Genomic DNA, 13,559 nt, shown 5'->3' with positions numbered 1-13,559 from the left:
TGGAAGCTCTCCAGTTGGAATGCTAAAAAATTTCAGTGTTAATGGGTTTGTTCAAGTAACCTAGTTATCTGGCTCACAAAGATACAATTCCGCATCTCAGCTTTGTCAATCAAGCAGGTGTGAGTTCCTAATTCGCTGCAAATGCACTGAAAATCTATTAGTGTAAGTAATTTCTTCTGTGTGTAGCATTGTATGCAGCCAGCAAGTAAAAATATTTCTCAAACTGATAAATGCCCAGTGGTGTATGTGGTTCTCCAGTCACTCCTATTTGCAGTTTAGTGAAATATATTCTTTTTTTTTTTTTTCTTGTTACAATGTAGTTGCTTTTTCCTGTTCAAGTCGTTCACAAAGGATGAGTATCTACATGTGGTAGTACTTTTCTGGGAATATTTGTACTGTATTATTAAAAAATCTGCTATGTAAACTGATAGTGCAATATAGCATTTACACTCACGAGGACTTTGTCTTCATAGTAGAAAGCTAGGTAGAACACTCACGGAATCACGGAGTTTCAGAGTTGGAAGGGAGCTCTAGAGATCATCTAGTCCAACTCTCCTGCTAAAGCAGGATTGCCTAGAGCACATTACTCAGGACTGCATCCAGGCGGGTCTTGAAAATCTCCAGAGAAGGGGACTCCACGACCTCCCTGGGCAGCCTGTGCCAGTGCTCTGTCACCCTCACCATAAAGAACTGTTTCCGTGTATTTGAACGGAACTTCCTGTGTTCTAACTTGTGCCCATTGCCCCTCGTCCTGTCACTTGGAACCATTGAAAAGAGCCTGGCTCCATCCTCCTTCAACCCACCCTTTAGATACTTGTACGCCATAATAAGGTCTCCCCTCAGCCTTCTCTTCTCCAGGCTAGAGAGTCCCAGCTCTCTCAGCCCTTCCTCATAAGGGAGATGCTCCAATCCCTTAATCATCTTAGTTGCCCTTCGCTGGACTCGCTCCAGCAGTTCCCTGTCCCTCTTGAACTGGGGAGCCCAGAACTGGCCACAGTATTCCAGTTGTGGCCTCACCAGTGCAGAGTAGAGGGGGAGAATGACCTCCCTCGACCTACTGGCCACACTCTTCCCTATGCAGCCCAGGATTCCATTGGCCTTTTTGGCAACAAGGGCACATTGCTGGGCCATGGATAATTTACTGTCTGCTACGACCCCCAGATCCTTCTCCTCAGAGCTACTTCCCAGCAGGTCCACCCCTAACCTATACTGGCGCTTTACGTTGTTCCTCCCCAGGTGCAGGACCTTGCACTTGCTTTTGTTGAACCTCATTATGTTCTTCTCTGCCCAGCTCTCTGGCCTGTCCAGGTCACGCTGGATGGCAGCATGGCCCTCTGGGGTGTCAGCCACCCCACCCAGTTTGGTATCATCAGCGAACTTGCTGAGGATACACTCTGTCCCCTCATCCAGGTCCTTTATGAGTATATTGCACAAAATTGGACCGAGTATTGACCCCTGGGGACACCACTGGTTACAGGCCTCCAACTAGACTCTGCCTCATAGTGTCTTTCTCTGATCAGCTTCTCTGCGGTATTTACTGATCCACCACTCCCATAGTAAGTAAATTACTCGATGAAAAACATAGTTATGACCCTGAATGTAAAACAGTTTCTGGAGGGATATTTTGGCATTATTTAGAGATAAAGCATTCAGAGATAAATGGAACACCATTGCAGGCAAGAAAATAAGTTCATATTTGTCTTCGGCTAGATATTGGAATTTCAAGAAAATCTGTTGAGACCCCTGTCAACACAACAATGTGCTAAGAATCCAGAATAGCTTATTCCTTTCCTTTTTATAAAACTACAACAGATGATCTCATTAACTTTCCCTACTGTTGGATCTTTTGCTAGAATACTCTGTATAATATGGCTCAGGCAACATAAAAATCAGACTCAGAATTAAATGCACACTCCTAATGTTTCACTAAATATTAAATGAATTTTAGTAGTCCTTACGTTATTATTGGTTCAGGACCCAATGCTTTTCTAAATCTAACCCTGACAAAACAAAATATAATTTGGCTTTATAAATGTATAAATTATGGATTACTTTTATTTTGGTAATTTTATTACTTGCTCAAGAAGACAGCCTTTTCATTAAATAGATAGTATTCAAAACCTAAAACATTGAGTCCTTCTATGGATTTAAAAATTTGTATGGTTACTGAGGTCAGCCTTCATTTCATTCTTGTATTAATCCTTGTTTTCTGAAGTATACAGTTCTAATCTTGCAATATCATCTTGTATTTATCACGTAGATGTCTATTGTTCAGGGACTAGAATATGAGCGTCTTGCTCAGTTTGTTTTTGCAGGCTTGCAAAGGTGGAGAAGTTAGTGCACTAATCTATTTTAGGTGATCCATACTGTGATGACTTGAATTGTAAGATACTTTGACTGGTTCTTTACTAGCTGTTTCTAGCCTAGCAGTCAACCTCAGTGGAGGAGAACGAGAAAGAGGGAAAGAAAATGTTCTTTTAAAACTTCCTCTAGTCAGCTATATGCTATATTCTTTATGATTTGCATACAGCATACTTGAAGTAGTTGGAAGTCACCAAGAATAACTCTTACTGTAAGTGTTGGGTTTTTTTATTGGTTTGATGCCAGTTTTGCTGCCAGCTCTACTAGAACAAAGTAGTTCTGGGTCATATTATCTGACACAACATTTCTTTTCAATATATTGGGATGTCTGTATATTTTTCAGTATGACTGAATACTTTCATGAACTATAAAAATGATATAGTATATGAAATGTCAAGACTCAGGAATGAGTTACCTCTGAAAATGTCATAGGATTAAAATATGTTTGCTCATGCAGTTTCTGCACATTCATATATAGATTTTGTACTTTGATCTTGTACTTTTTTTTCATGCTTACTATTTTGTGACTGACTTTCCTGTTTCTACCTATTTACTCAGTTGTGTGTGATAATTACATGTATCAATATTATGGCGAGGATTGCATTCAACCATTTCTAGTTTTCTTTTTAGCTTTGAAGTACTTTAGGGGTCTTTCAGGTTCTATCTACCTGGTATGCCTAAAAAGGCATACCTATGGTATGCCTTTTTATCCTGCTGTGGCTCTCTGATTTGAATGTGCTGTGTCTGGGTGGAGATAATATAAGGTTCAAATGTCTTACATTACAGGAAGATTAGGGTTACCAGGAGTTAGCTCCTCTGTACTTCTTTCCACTGTTAGATATGTTCTCTTATGCTGGTGATAGCTGTGTAGGAATTGGGTACGATTTATGCCAATTGAAATTTAGCTGCATTAAGTATTCTTAGCAGATAGTGTTGTGCAGGAGGCAACCTCTGCATGTTGATTTCCTTATATCTGATTTTACTGTCTAATTTTAAATCAGGGTTCACAGACCATAACAGTAGGATTTACTTCTTGTAGCTAGCACTAAAAATATGCTGTAAGAGCCTCCTTGAAACATATGATTTATCTACCAAGAGAAATACTGCTAGAGCAATATTTATGCTCTTTTTTTCCCTCAGTTGGTTCAAGAGCAGTAAATATAGTTAAAGCAAGACTATAAAATATTGTTTTAACTAGAGACAAGAGCAAATAAAACCCTTGTTTTCCAGCTTTCTTTTGCTTTGGGAAAACCAGGAATGGAGTCTGAGTTTTACACTTGTGATTTCTTCTGCCTAATCAGTTTCAGTCAAAGATACAGGCGTCACCCTCAGATTTTGAGAAAATGCTCATCCAACTCCAGTGTGGTCTCTGACTTTCGTCCAAGATTTCCTTTCATTTCAATGTCACTATTTTAGTAATGCACCTAGGCTAAAGACTTGATAACCCAGTAAGTGCAGGAACAAATAATTGATGTGTTGCAGATCAAATCGTGGAGATTAATGAGATTTAAGATTTATGCTGCTGGATAGTGTGACTGTAAGGACAGGAAGAGGTCTGAAGTAATCAGAAACCCGATTAATAACATTGACCGCGTTGTAAGGTTATGTAGAGCATGTTTGTTTTGTGAAATGAGCTGCATCTTGCAGAGTCAGGCCAATTCTGGCTGCCTGGGTCAGTGGCTCTGTGGTAGAAGCCCTGTGGTACACGACATATAATGCCTACCGTTAATCCTTTTCTCTGAAGTGGATTAACGTGCACATCCATACTGAGCATTAAGATGGTAGTTTTGGCCTATTGCCTATCATGCGTTCTGCTGACAGTCCTCTTTTCAGTAGCATGTTCTAACAAATTCCAGATCCAATTAAAATCTCTGAATTACGGCCTCTCTTTGTAAAGAAGACACGTTCTAAGGATAACAAGTGATGTTTCCTGCCTTTTCTGCTTTCATCAGCTTTGAAGAAATAACATAAATAGATTTTGATATAAAGCAGTATGAATGAGTATATAAGCAGTAAGAATAATTATATAAAGCAGAAATACATATTTCAAGGGCAAGGAGTCTTTCAACTGATGCCTCATGTAGATGAAATAGACTGTATAATAGTTCTATTTTGAAGTAGTCCACTCATATTTTTACTGAAAATTTTAAGAACCTCTGGTGGCATTTTCTTAACACTATCAGAAAGCTTAAATAAAAAGGCTGGAGTTGATCTTTCCATATTACATTGCTGTCATTCCAATAGGTCTCATGTGTTGGACAGGGCCATTTATATACCCAGCAGCACAACTCTGAATATAGAAACATTGGCAGTAATTTGTCTCCAATTTCTGTGTCCTAGAACCCTGCTGGCGTTAGGCTGCCATGTTGGAATTGCTGATGAACATGCTGAAGAAAAAGTGAAAAAAATGAAACTTCCAAAGAAGTAAGTTGAAATTCAAATGCATTTGTTGTTAGGCAGTGTGAGTTAAGTGAACTGTATTTTAACAATGTGATATTTATCTTGCTAGTTTTATTGGTACTGTGGTATGCATGTATGCATATGAATTTTCTGAGATTTACTCACACCTTCATCCACACCTTTTCTTTTAGATGTTTATGATCTGATGCGTAGACAAAGTTTAGGTTTTCCATGATTCATTGACATGTCTGGCATTCATTGTTGCGTAGTTCTTTTATATCTGGAGTGTCCTGTAGAAACTTGATAAAGATTTTTTACAGCAAACTTGTCAATGTATTTTGCTGTGCAAAATTTAATGGCAACCCTTTTTGAAAGTCATAGAATGGCCATTTAGTGACTTGAAGTGGAGAGGACTGCTATAGCCACCTGACTTTTTCCTGAGTGATTGAATGGCAACAGCATTGGTAGGACTGGACTTGGGCTGGTATGGTATAGTGGTCTCCACTACTGCAGCTCTGAAAACAACTCTCATGGCCCAGCCAAAATGTCCTGGCTTCTTGCTTAGCACCAGTGTGCCCCCCAGTTTGGAAATAAAGAATTTGGGAGCTTTAACACAGTTGAAAGTAATGGAACTGTAGTTGGTGATAAGCATATGACAGCCCCGTGGCTCAAAATACATTTGAGCCCATGGTTTATAAGTTTGTCTAGATTGGTATAAAATTCAGTGGGCTCAAGGACGATTATAAGGTGTATAAAACCAGAAAGGTAAAGGTTACAGTTTCAGTATGAGAGAACTTCTAAGTGTTGGTATTCCTGAATTTAAATTAGTAGTTTAGTTTCCTTGGTTATGACTAAGAGCAATGGTAAGTGATAGTACATGCATACAATGGATAGAAGAAATGAGTAAAAAGGAAAAAAATAATTGTGGTAACATTCTCAATAGCATCAGATGTTTGTTGAGCAAAAATAGAGAAAATATTTCATAATCTAGATACAGTTGTGCAGCTATAAGACTGGATCACATTTTTTGTGGGATATAGTCCTGGAAAGAAGGGTTGCTCTTTCACAGTTAAATTATTAGAGGTAGTGTGTGAAAAGCCAAATTTTTGATGGGAGAAGAGATGTCACTTCCTGTGTTTGCTAGTTATTTCTGTTCCTGTAGATGATACAAACACGTTATCGCAACGCTTTTTCAATTTTCCCGTGATAATTTAGTAGGTTCTCATATCTGCCTGACATAAAAGCTTTTGCTATTATGAAAAACAAAAGCAACAGACATCATTTGAATGTAATTAGCTCATCTGCTCTGCTTTCTAAGAAATTTTTCAACCTTACTTTGTATATTTTTGTCTGTATTCTTAAGCCTTTGCTTTTTTCTTTTCTGCAATCCTGTTGTAACAACGAAGATTATAAAATACTAAGAACAAGTTTATATTTGTGTCAGTCCTACAGAATTTTGGCGTCACAGCCACACTGGTTATAAGTTGGGGAAAAGCATATTTTTAACTCACAGTTGTGCCAGAATTTTCCCTTTTCTAGTACAGCATCACTTCACAAAAGAGCTTTTTTGGATCAGTTTGAACTACTGGCTAAAGTGTACTGCAAACATAACTTTTGCTGATGGAAATTATCTTCCTATTAGGAAGACTTTTCCTGGTATAACTTTACTTTAGGTTTTTTGATAAAGCATCTTTCAATAACTTTTAATTGTATAATACCTCCCTGAAATATTCAAAGTCTTTATTTTAATAAATTCTAAATATTAAGTGTTTGTATAGGTTTAAAAAAAGTAAATGAAATGGGAAAAGAAAAGAATTGTCAGACTGAAAAGAAAGCTTTTTGAACTTTTTTTTTCTGTATTTGATTTTTCTCTTGTAAAACAACTCATGTAGACTGCTGAAGATCTTTAATCAAGAAAGCAGAGTGTGGACTAAGATCACTTGAAAACATATCTACCACTCTTTCTGTAACTTTAGGTGGTGACACAAATAAAAGTTCCATCATGGTGGTTGTAAATCAGTGGCAGATCAATATAGTAGTGATAATATGCTGTTAAAGCAGTTAAATTTTTAGCTTGAAAATTATTCCACATTGCTTTACCTACATCTTAAAAAAACTTGTTAATATAAAGCCAGCAGAGATACTGAGCAAGATAAGAACAGTAAGATACTGATGAGCAGATGACTGGGCAGGAGCTGGGATTTTAGCTACCCATTTCAACTAATAACGTTGGTCTGCAGCTAAAGACCATTCTCCAACATGAATTTGTGCACAGAACGTGCTTTTGTTATTTTCCTTAGTATCCTTTGATACTTACCCTTGTTCAGTATTCATTTGCATCCTGAAATAAAGTATACACATCCTGTGTGACAAAATCAAGAGCATCCTTTGTGACCCCTGGTTCTTTGACCCTGCTCTTGTATCAAAATAGCTGTGGCTATAGTAGCTTTTAAATGCACAATGTAACACTTGTGCAGGGGAGTGTGACAGGAAAGAACACAGTAATTGCCAGCCTGACAAATGTGTTAATTCTGTATGATTCACTGCTTCCCTTACTGACTGGTTTTACTCATCTCGCTGAAGCAACTTCACGGCTACCTGAGGAGGCAGGGAGGGGGCAGCACCACTGCCTGCTGCTTGCTTAGTTCTGTCATAGAAGTTTACTGATTGGTAACTGCATGAACGGTTGATTTTGGATTGACGTTCTTGAATTGGTGTTTTCAGACTTAAACTTTTTTTTTTTAATGTGGTAATTTTGAAGGACGGTCCAACCTCATGTTTGTAGATGATAATCCCCTTTAAATACTTGCTTGTTTTCAATTGCTGTTTTCAACCAACGATTTGTTTAAATGGGTTTTAGAATAGTTATCACAAGAGAATTAATTAAAATTTGTAAAGTATTTTAATATTTTAGAATATGAATGGGGCTAAACACTGTTTCTTTTTCTGGATTTCTCTCTGTCAGTCCAAAGAAAAAAAAATACAAGAAAATGCCAAAGTTGTTTAGGAAATAATTAGACAATTATTCAAACTACCCATTCTTTAAACACCCCAGCACGTATAATTTCAGAGAGAGAATGATGATGTTTATTTTACGCATACCCTGTGGAAAACACGAAAGAGCTCTCTGTTTTGTCAGTGTGCTCGAGGGGAAATACTCGGGGATATTCAGGGCATGTCCCCAGCTCCAGCCTGGTCTCTCCTGGGGCCACAAGAAGGACCAGCTCTGGCACCTGGAGGGCCTCTGCCCCTCTTCTCGCCCCGGCCTTGGATTCTGCAAGGCGGTTTATCACGTTTTCACCCTTTTTTCCTCATTCCTCTCTGCCTGTGCAGCGTTTTGCCCTTCTTTCTTAAAAATGTTTTCCCAGAGGCACCACCAGCATGGCTGCAGGGTTCGGCCCTGCCCTGCAGTGGCTGGGTTAGAGCCGGCTGGGACCTGCTGTGCCTGGCTCTGGGCAGCCCCGGCTGTTCACCACAGGAGCCGCCCTGCAGCACCCGCCGGCACCTGGGCACAAACACCCAGTGCAGCCCCTGTCTGTCTGCCCCCTGCTTTGCTCTTCCTGCTCCCCTCCCCCTGCACATTCCCTCATCAGTTGAGGTAAGGGAGGCAACGTCTTTAGAACAAGAGGTAATGGGCACAAACTTGAACATCGGAAGTTCCATCTAAACGTGAGGAGGAACTTCTTTGCTTTGAGGGTGGCAGAGCACTGGAACAGGCTGCCCAGAGAGGTGGTGGAGTCTCCCACTCTGGAGACATTCAAAACCTGCCTGGACGCTGTCCTGTGCAACCTGCTGTAGGTGACCCTGCTCTGGCAGGGGGGTTGGACTAGATGATCTCCAGAAGTCCCTTCCAACCCTGATCATTCTGTGATTCTGTGAACATCCACCACCATGGTGGTGCCGCAAAGCGTCGTAGGTTTTCACTGTAAATTTAGTCAGTACTGATGTGCTGCATCCATCACCATATCCATTATGTCCTTTATTGAAGAAGGTTTGGTCATAAGTAAAGTGGGAGGTGACTATAATTAACTTGACAGGAACAACTTCACAAAAGTAAACACTTCATTCTTAGGAGCGCTAAAAATAGTGAGGAAGCTGTCTTTGTGTTCTGAAGTCATGCTTAAATGTTAAACATTTAGTATTATGATTTGAAGGGTAGTTAAGGTATGAAGTATTATAAAGACAAACTTCTATTAGGTGGACTTATAGGTGATCTTGAGTAAGCCATTTGACCTGCTCTGTCTCTCACATCCCTATATGTAATAGGAAGAATATGTTTTCTTGCTTCAGTAGGGGGTAAGTAGATTTAATAATATTGCAAAGTGCTCAGAGGTAACAATAATAGTTTTCATATAAGTATTTAGATAAGCAATATCTTAATCTACTACTTTAAAAATGTGAAAGTACTAACATAATTTTAAAACATTTTTAGTTTGGACCACTTGTGGGTAGCTTTCATTATCAGCTACTCCATCACATCAAGATGCAATTAGCTTGAAACAAAATCAAATGTCAGTACATTATTATTCTTTATGTTCAAAGACAGATTATTTGTATACATATATTGCGTACATGCCACTGCTTTCTTTTGCAGTTCTATTAATTTTTTTCTTACTGAAAAGTAACTGCTGGCTCTGTGTTTTTTGACAGCTACCAATTGTTGAGTGGCTATAAGCCTGCTCCCATGGATCTGAGTTTTATCAAACTGACCCCCTCTCAAGAAGCTATGGTGGATAAACTAGCAGAGAATGCTCACAATGTGTGGGCGAGGGACCGTATAAGGCAAGGCTGGACATACGGTATCCAGCAGGTAAGTGCTAACTTCAGTCACTTAAAATTTCACTGTTAAATGGGAATAATGGAGATAAAAAAGCAGGAAGAAGCAGCTAATGAATGTGAGTTTGTCAGTCAAAGAAAGCAAAAATACATAACTAAAGCAATTCTGCTAAATCTTCTAGCAGTATAAGACTCTTCTTTTACAAGCAGTATTAAAAAGTTGATGGTATATTCTTGTATGCTATCTAGATCTCAGGGTGAGAAAATTGCATGCAGGAAGCTAATATGCTCTAGTATTTTAGGAAATGTAAACATTGACTTTCAGTAGGGGAATCATTTATATGTTTGCAGTTCTGGGAATTGAATCATTTTGTTTATCCAGGAAAATCAGAATGTAAACTTCTAGTAATCACTTTGCTAATATGTTGTACCTCTGGTAGAAGCCATGTTTACCTCAGAGTAGTTATGTCAGTCTCCCAAGTTCCAGTCCTACTTTAGAGGGTTTTTTTCAGTGAATAGGAATGCTATGTGGTAGGTATCACAGTGTGTTATAAGGGAGGGGAGTAAAAATTAAGCACGGTGCACTGTGATCAGCAAAACTCAGGGTGTTTGTTTTCTTTTTTAAAAAATCAATTGGTTATACAATGATTCTAATCTATTATTTTTCAAGACAGCTACTATATCAATTTTCCCTTAGGAGTCATAGTTTCTATTCTTTTTGCGGTTATTTGTGAACTTTATATAGAGAAAGGTGTCTTCACTTCTGTTAATAAATGTGTGGTAGCATATCACAGTGAGAATTTAGGAAAATTCACCCCTTGGGGAAAAAAAAAAGTGTTTTCATCGTTTTGCGCTGGGCATAAAAGATGATTATTTTTGCAAAAATGAGAAACGGCTGTTTTGTAGGTACACACTCTTTCCTTCCTAGAAACAGGTTTTTTGTTTTTGAAAAAAATTCAAGTTACACATTTCAGTTCAGCACATTCCAAATTTTGTTTTTCTACAAGACCAAACCTCATTCTATTTGCAAAGCTGTTGTATAAAAAATTTTAAATACATCTGGTTTTATATGTATTAAGTTAGGCACTTAAATTCACCTCATCACATACTGACAAAGTACTTCTAAGTGACAAAATATATGCTGCATAGTATTTCAGCATTGTCCATTATAACATCTTACTATAAAGCTATCATTTTGGTACTTCGTAAACTATTTAGGAAATTGATGTTCTGTACTCAGGTCTAGGCAGACAATGAACTAATTCTGGTGTTTGCATACTGGAATGTGTGTAATATCCCCTACTAGATAGACACTGAAGATAACTCAGTATTGGTGCAACTCCCCTGCTTATAACGGGATTACTTTTTCCCCTAATACTGCATCTTTAAGTAAGGGAAGGTGGCCATTTTGAAGGACCGTTAATGTTTCTTATTGATAGAATATTAATCATGAGAAGTGTTGGAAGGGATGATTCTCTGTTGTCAGGTAGAGGGAACAGATTCATTCGTTTTGAACCCATATTTCAATCCTGTGTTTATGGAGGCGGTGCACAGTTCATTTCTAGAATGAGAGTCTGTATGTCTCCAGCCGCTCAAAAGAAATATTTCTGATACATTAAAGAATGCACTAAATTTATACCGTGCCTCCCATATATTTTAGTCTCCCAGAAGCCAAACATTTTCAATACAGGGCCTGGCCAATCAGGAGATTTGAAATGAATGAGAGTTGGGAAATAGTTACAGCTTTGATAGAATCCTGACATATCACAAAATTAATTTTAGTTTTGCAACAAAATATATTGGTTAAGACAAAGTTAACAAGTTTCTGGAATCAATGCATCTCTTAGTTTATTGTGTTTCTAACTAGCATTGGGAAAATTTAAACCCACAACTTGTATGTAGTAAATAAAGTTCCTTAGATCTTGAAGACAATTTAACCTACCCTGTGTATGTGTATATCTTTGAAAAAACCAGATAATTTTGCCATATTTATGGAGTGAATTTGCGTTTAAATTGTGTTTTTGGCATTAGTGAGGTATTAAGTAAGAAAGGCGATTAAATGATAGTGTCAAAGACTTTTTCACTGTTACTGGGTTGGGAATGATAAGCAAAAGATGTAGTGGGAGTGGGTGGCAATAAAAAAAGTTTCTCCTTTACATCTACACAATGTGTTTATACACTGTCTTTAAGTATGTTTCGATGGGCCTGTTGATACAGAAGATTCTACTTTTGAAGAGTCTTGATGTGATAGTAATCAATCATGAGTTTTTTTATGGTTCCCAAAAAGCACTGGAGTTGCCCTATGCCACAACTTTTGTTTAAAAAAAAAAAGATAGAAAAATTGGTTAGACAAATCTGGTAAGGGATGTAACCTAAAGTTAAACGCTGCAACTTAATGTCAGAAGAATACTGAATTACAGGATCATAGAGTGGTTAGAGTTGGAGGGGACCTTAAATATCATCTAGTTCCAACTCCCCTGCCATGGTTGAGGATGCCTTCCACTAGACCAGGTTGCTCAAAGCCCCATCCAGCCTGGCCTTGAACACTTCCAGGGATGGAGCTTCCACAACTTCCCTGGGCAACTTGTTCCAGTGCCTCACCACCCTCACAGTGAAATTTTTTCCCTAATGTCTATTCTGAATCTCCCCTCTTCCAGTTTGAAGCCTTTCCCCCTCATCCTATCACTACATGCCCTTGTAAAAAGTCCCTCTCCAGCCTTCTTGTAGGTGCCCTTCAGATACTGGAAGGTGGTTATAAGGTGTACCCGGACCCTTCTGTTCTCCAGGCTGAACAACTCCAACTCTCTCAGCCTGTCCTTATAGGAGAGGTGCTCCAGCCCTCTGATCATCTTTGTGGCCCTCCTCTGGACCCACTCCAACAGGTCCCTGACTTTTTTATGTTGAGGACTCCAGAACTGGACACATAATTCCAGGTGGGGTCTAATGGGAGCGGAGTAGAGGAGCAGAATCACCTCCCTCGACCTGCTTGCCATGCTTCTTTTGATGCAGCCCAGGATACAATGGTGCAGTGAACAGTGTCATAGTTATGCTTGTAACAGAGGATGGTTGTTAAAGATCATCAAGAGCTCAGGAATATTCATGACCTTCAGGAAACAGATCAACAAGATTAGTAGTATAGTTTACTCCCTTATTCTTGGCAGATAAATTACCGTAGTCTCATGCATGGTTAAGCAGGTTAATGATGTCCTTGGAAACTTTCCTACCAATAGTATGTTCTGTAGAAGCTGCCATGCTTGGGGTGTTGATGTTTATTTCCTCTTAATTCAATTATTTTTCTCTTTTCAAATAATTAAGTTTATTTTCTTCTGCAGAGAAGACAGACAACTGAGTTCCAAGAGTGCTTACAATGTGCAGATAACAAATACCATTCATTAAAATTCAAAAGAAGAGGGCAGAATAGCAAGGTGCTCCATTCTGGGTGCAGTGCAAAGATATTTCTCATTTAGCTGATATACACATCACATAGCAAGCTTCGAGCTGTTGTCCGCACTGCTACGTGCTTCTGCTTGACTCCAACAATGAGTTTGTTTCATGGGCTGCATTTTGCCCCATCATATTACTGGACATGTTACAGTACTGTAATAAAGCGACATGATGTCATGCTGTTATACTATAAACAGATCTTGCAGAGCTATGAAATAGTTTCCTAAGGGAAAGAAACTTAAGAGAAGTTTGAAAGTAGGTGAACTAATCGCTGGGTTAATATGTTAAAAACAGCAATCGTGCTATGGCTGTAAAATGGATTAGATGATTTCATTGGTCTATTCCATTCTGAGTGCCACCTCATTTTAGGATTATATAATATGAAAAATTAAAGGGATACTGTCAAGTAGTTCATGTAGAAAACATTTATTTTCTGTTATAATATAGTGGGGAAAATGCCTTCCGAGTTCCAGATTTTTCCTTCTTCTAAATCCACCACGGCTTCTCAGGATTTTTCTTAACAAGGGATAGCTGCTCTTCATGCATGACTATATTTTTGTTCTGCTGCTGCAGAGCCA

At 38.6% G+C, this 13,559-nt stretch overlaps 1 protein-coding gene across 1 annotated transcript in view; it reads left to right on the top strand.

Annotated features, from left to right (window-relative positions):
* Positions 1 to 13,559, top strand: part of RYR2 (ryanodine receptor 2) — a gene marked incomplete at both ends in the record, with an annotated part of 448,394 nt that overhangs the window by 259,983 nt on the left and 174,852 nt on the right. Inside the window, 2 exon segments of the mRNA XM_082481358.1 lie at positions 4,702 to 4,785; positions 9,412 to 9,571. Of these exon segments, the coding sequence (XP_082337484.1) occupies positions 4,702 to 4,785; positions 9,412 to 9,571 (244 nt within the window).

Source organism: Vanellus vanellus (assembly GCF_965231255.1).
Source record: "Vanellus vanellus genome assembly, chromosome: 3".
In the NCBI taxonomy this organism is placed as follows: domain Eukaryota; kingdom Metazoa; phylum Chordata; class Aves; order Charadriiformes; family Charadriidae; genus Vanellus; species Vanellus vanellus.
The sequence above is the reverse complement of the archived record's forward strand: the minus strand, read 5'-3'. Positions and strand labels throughout refer to the sequence as shown.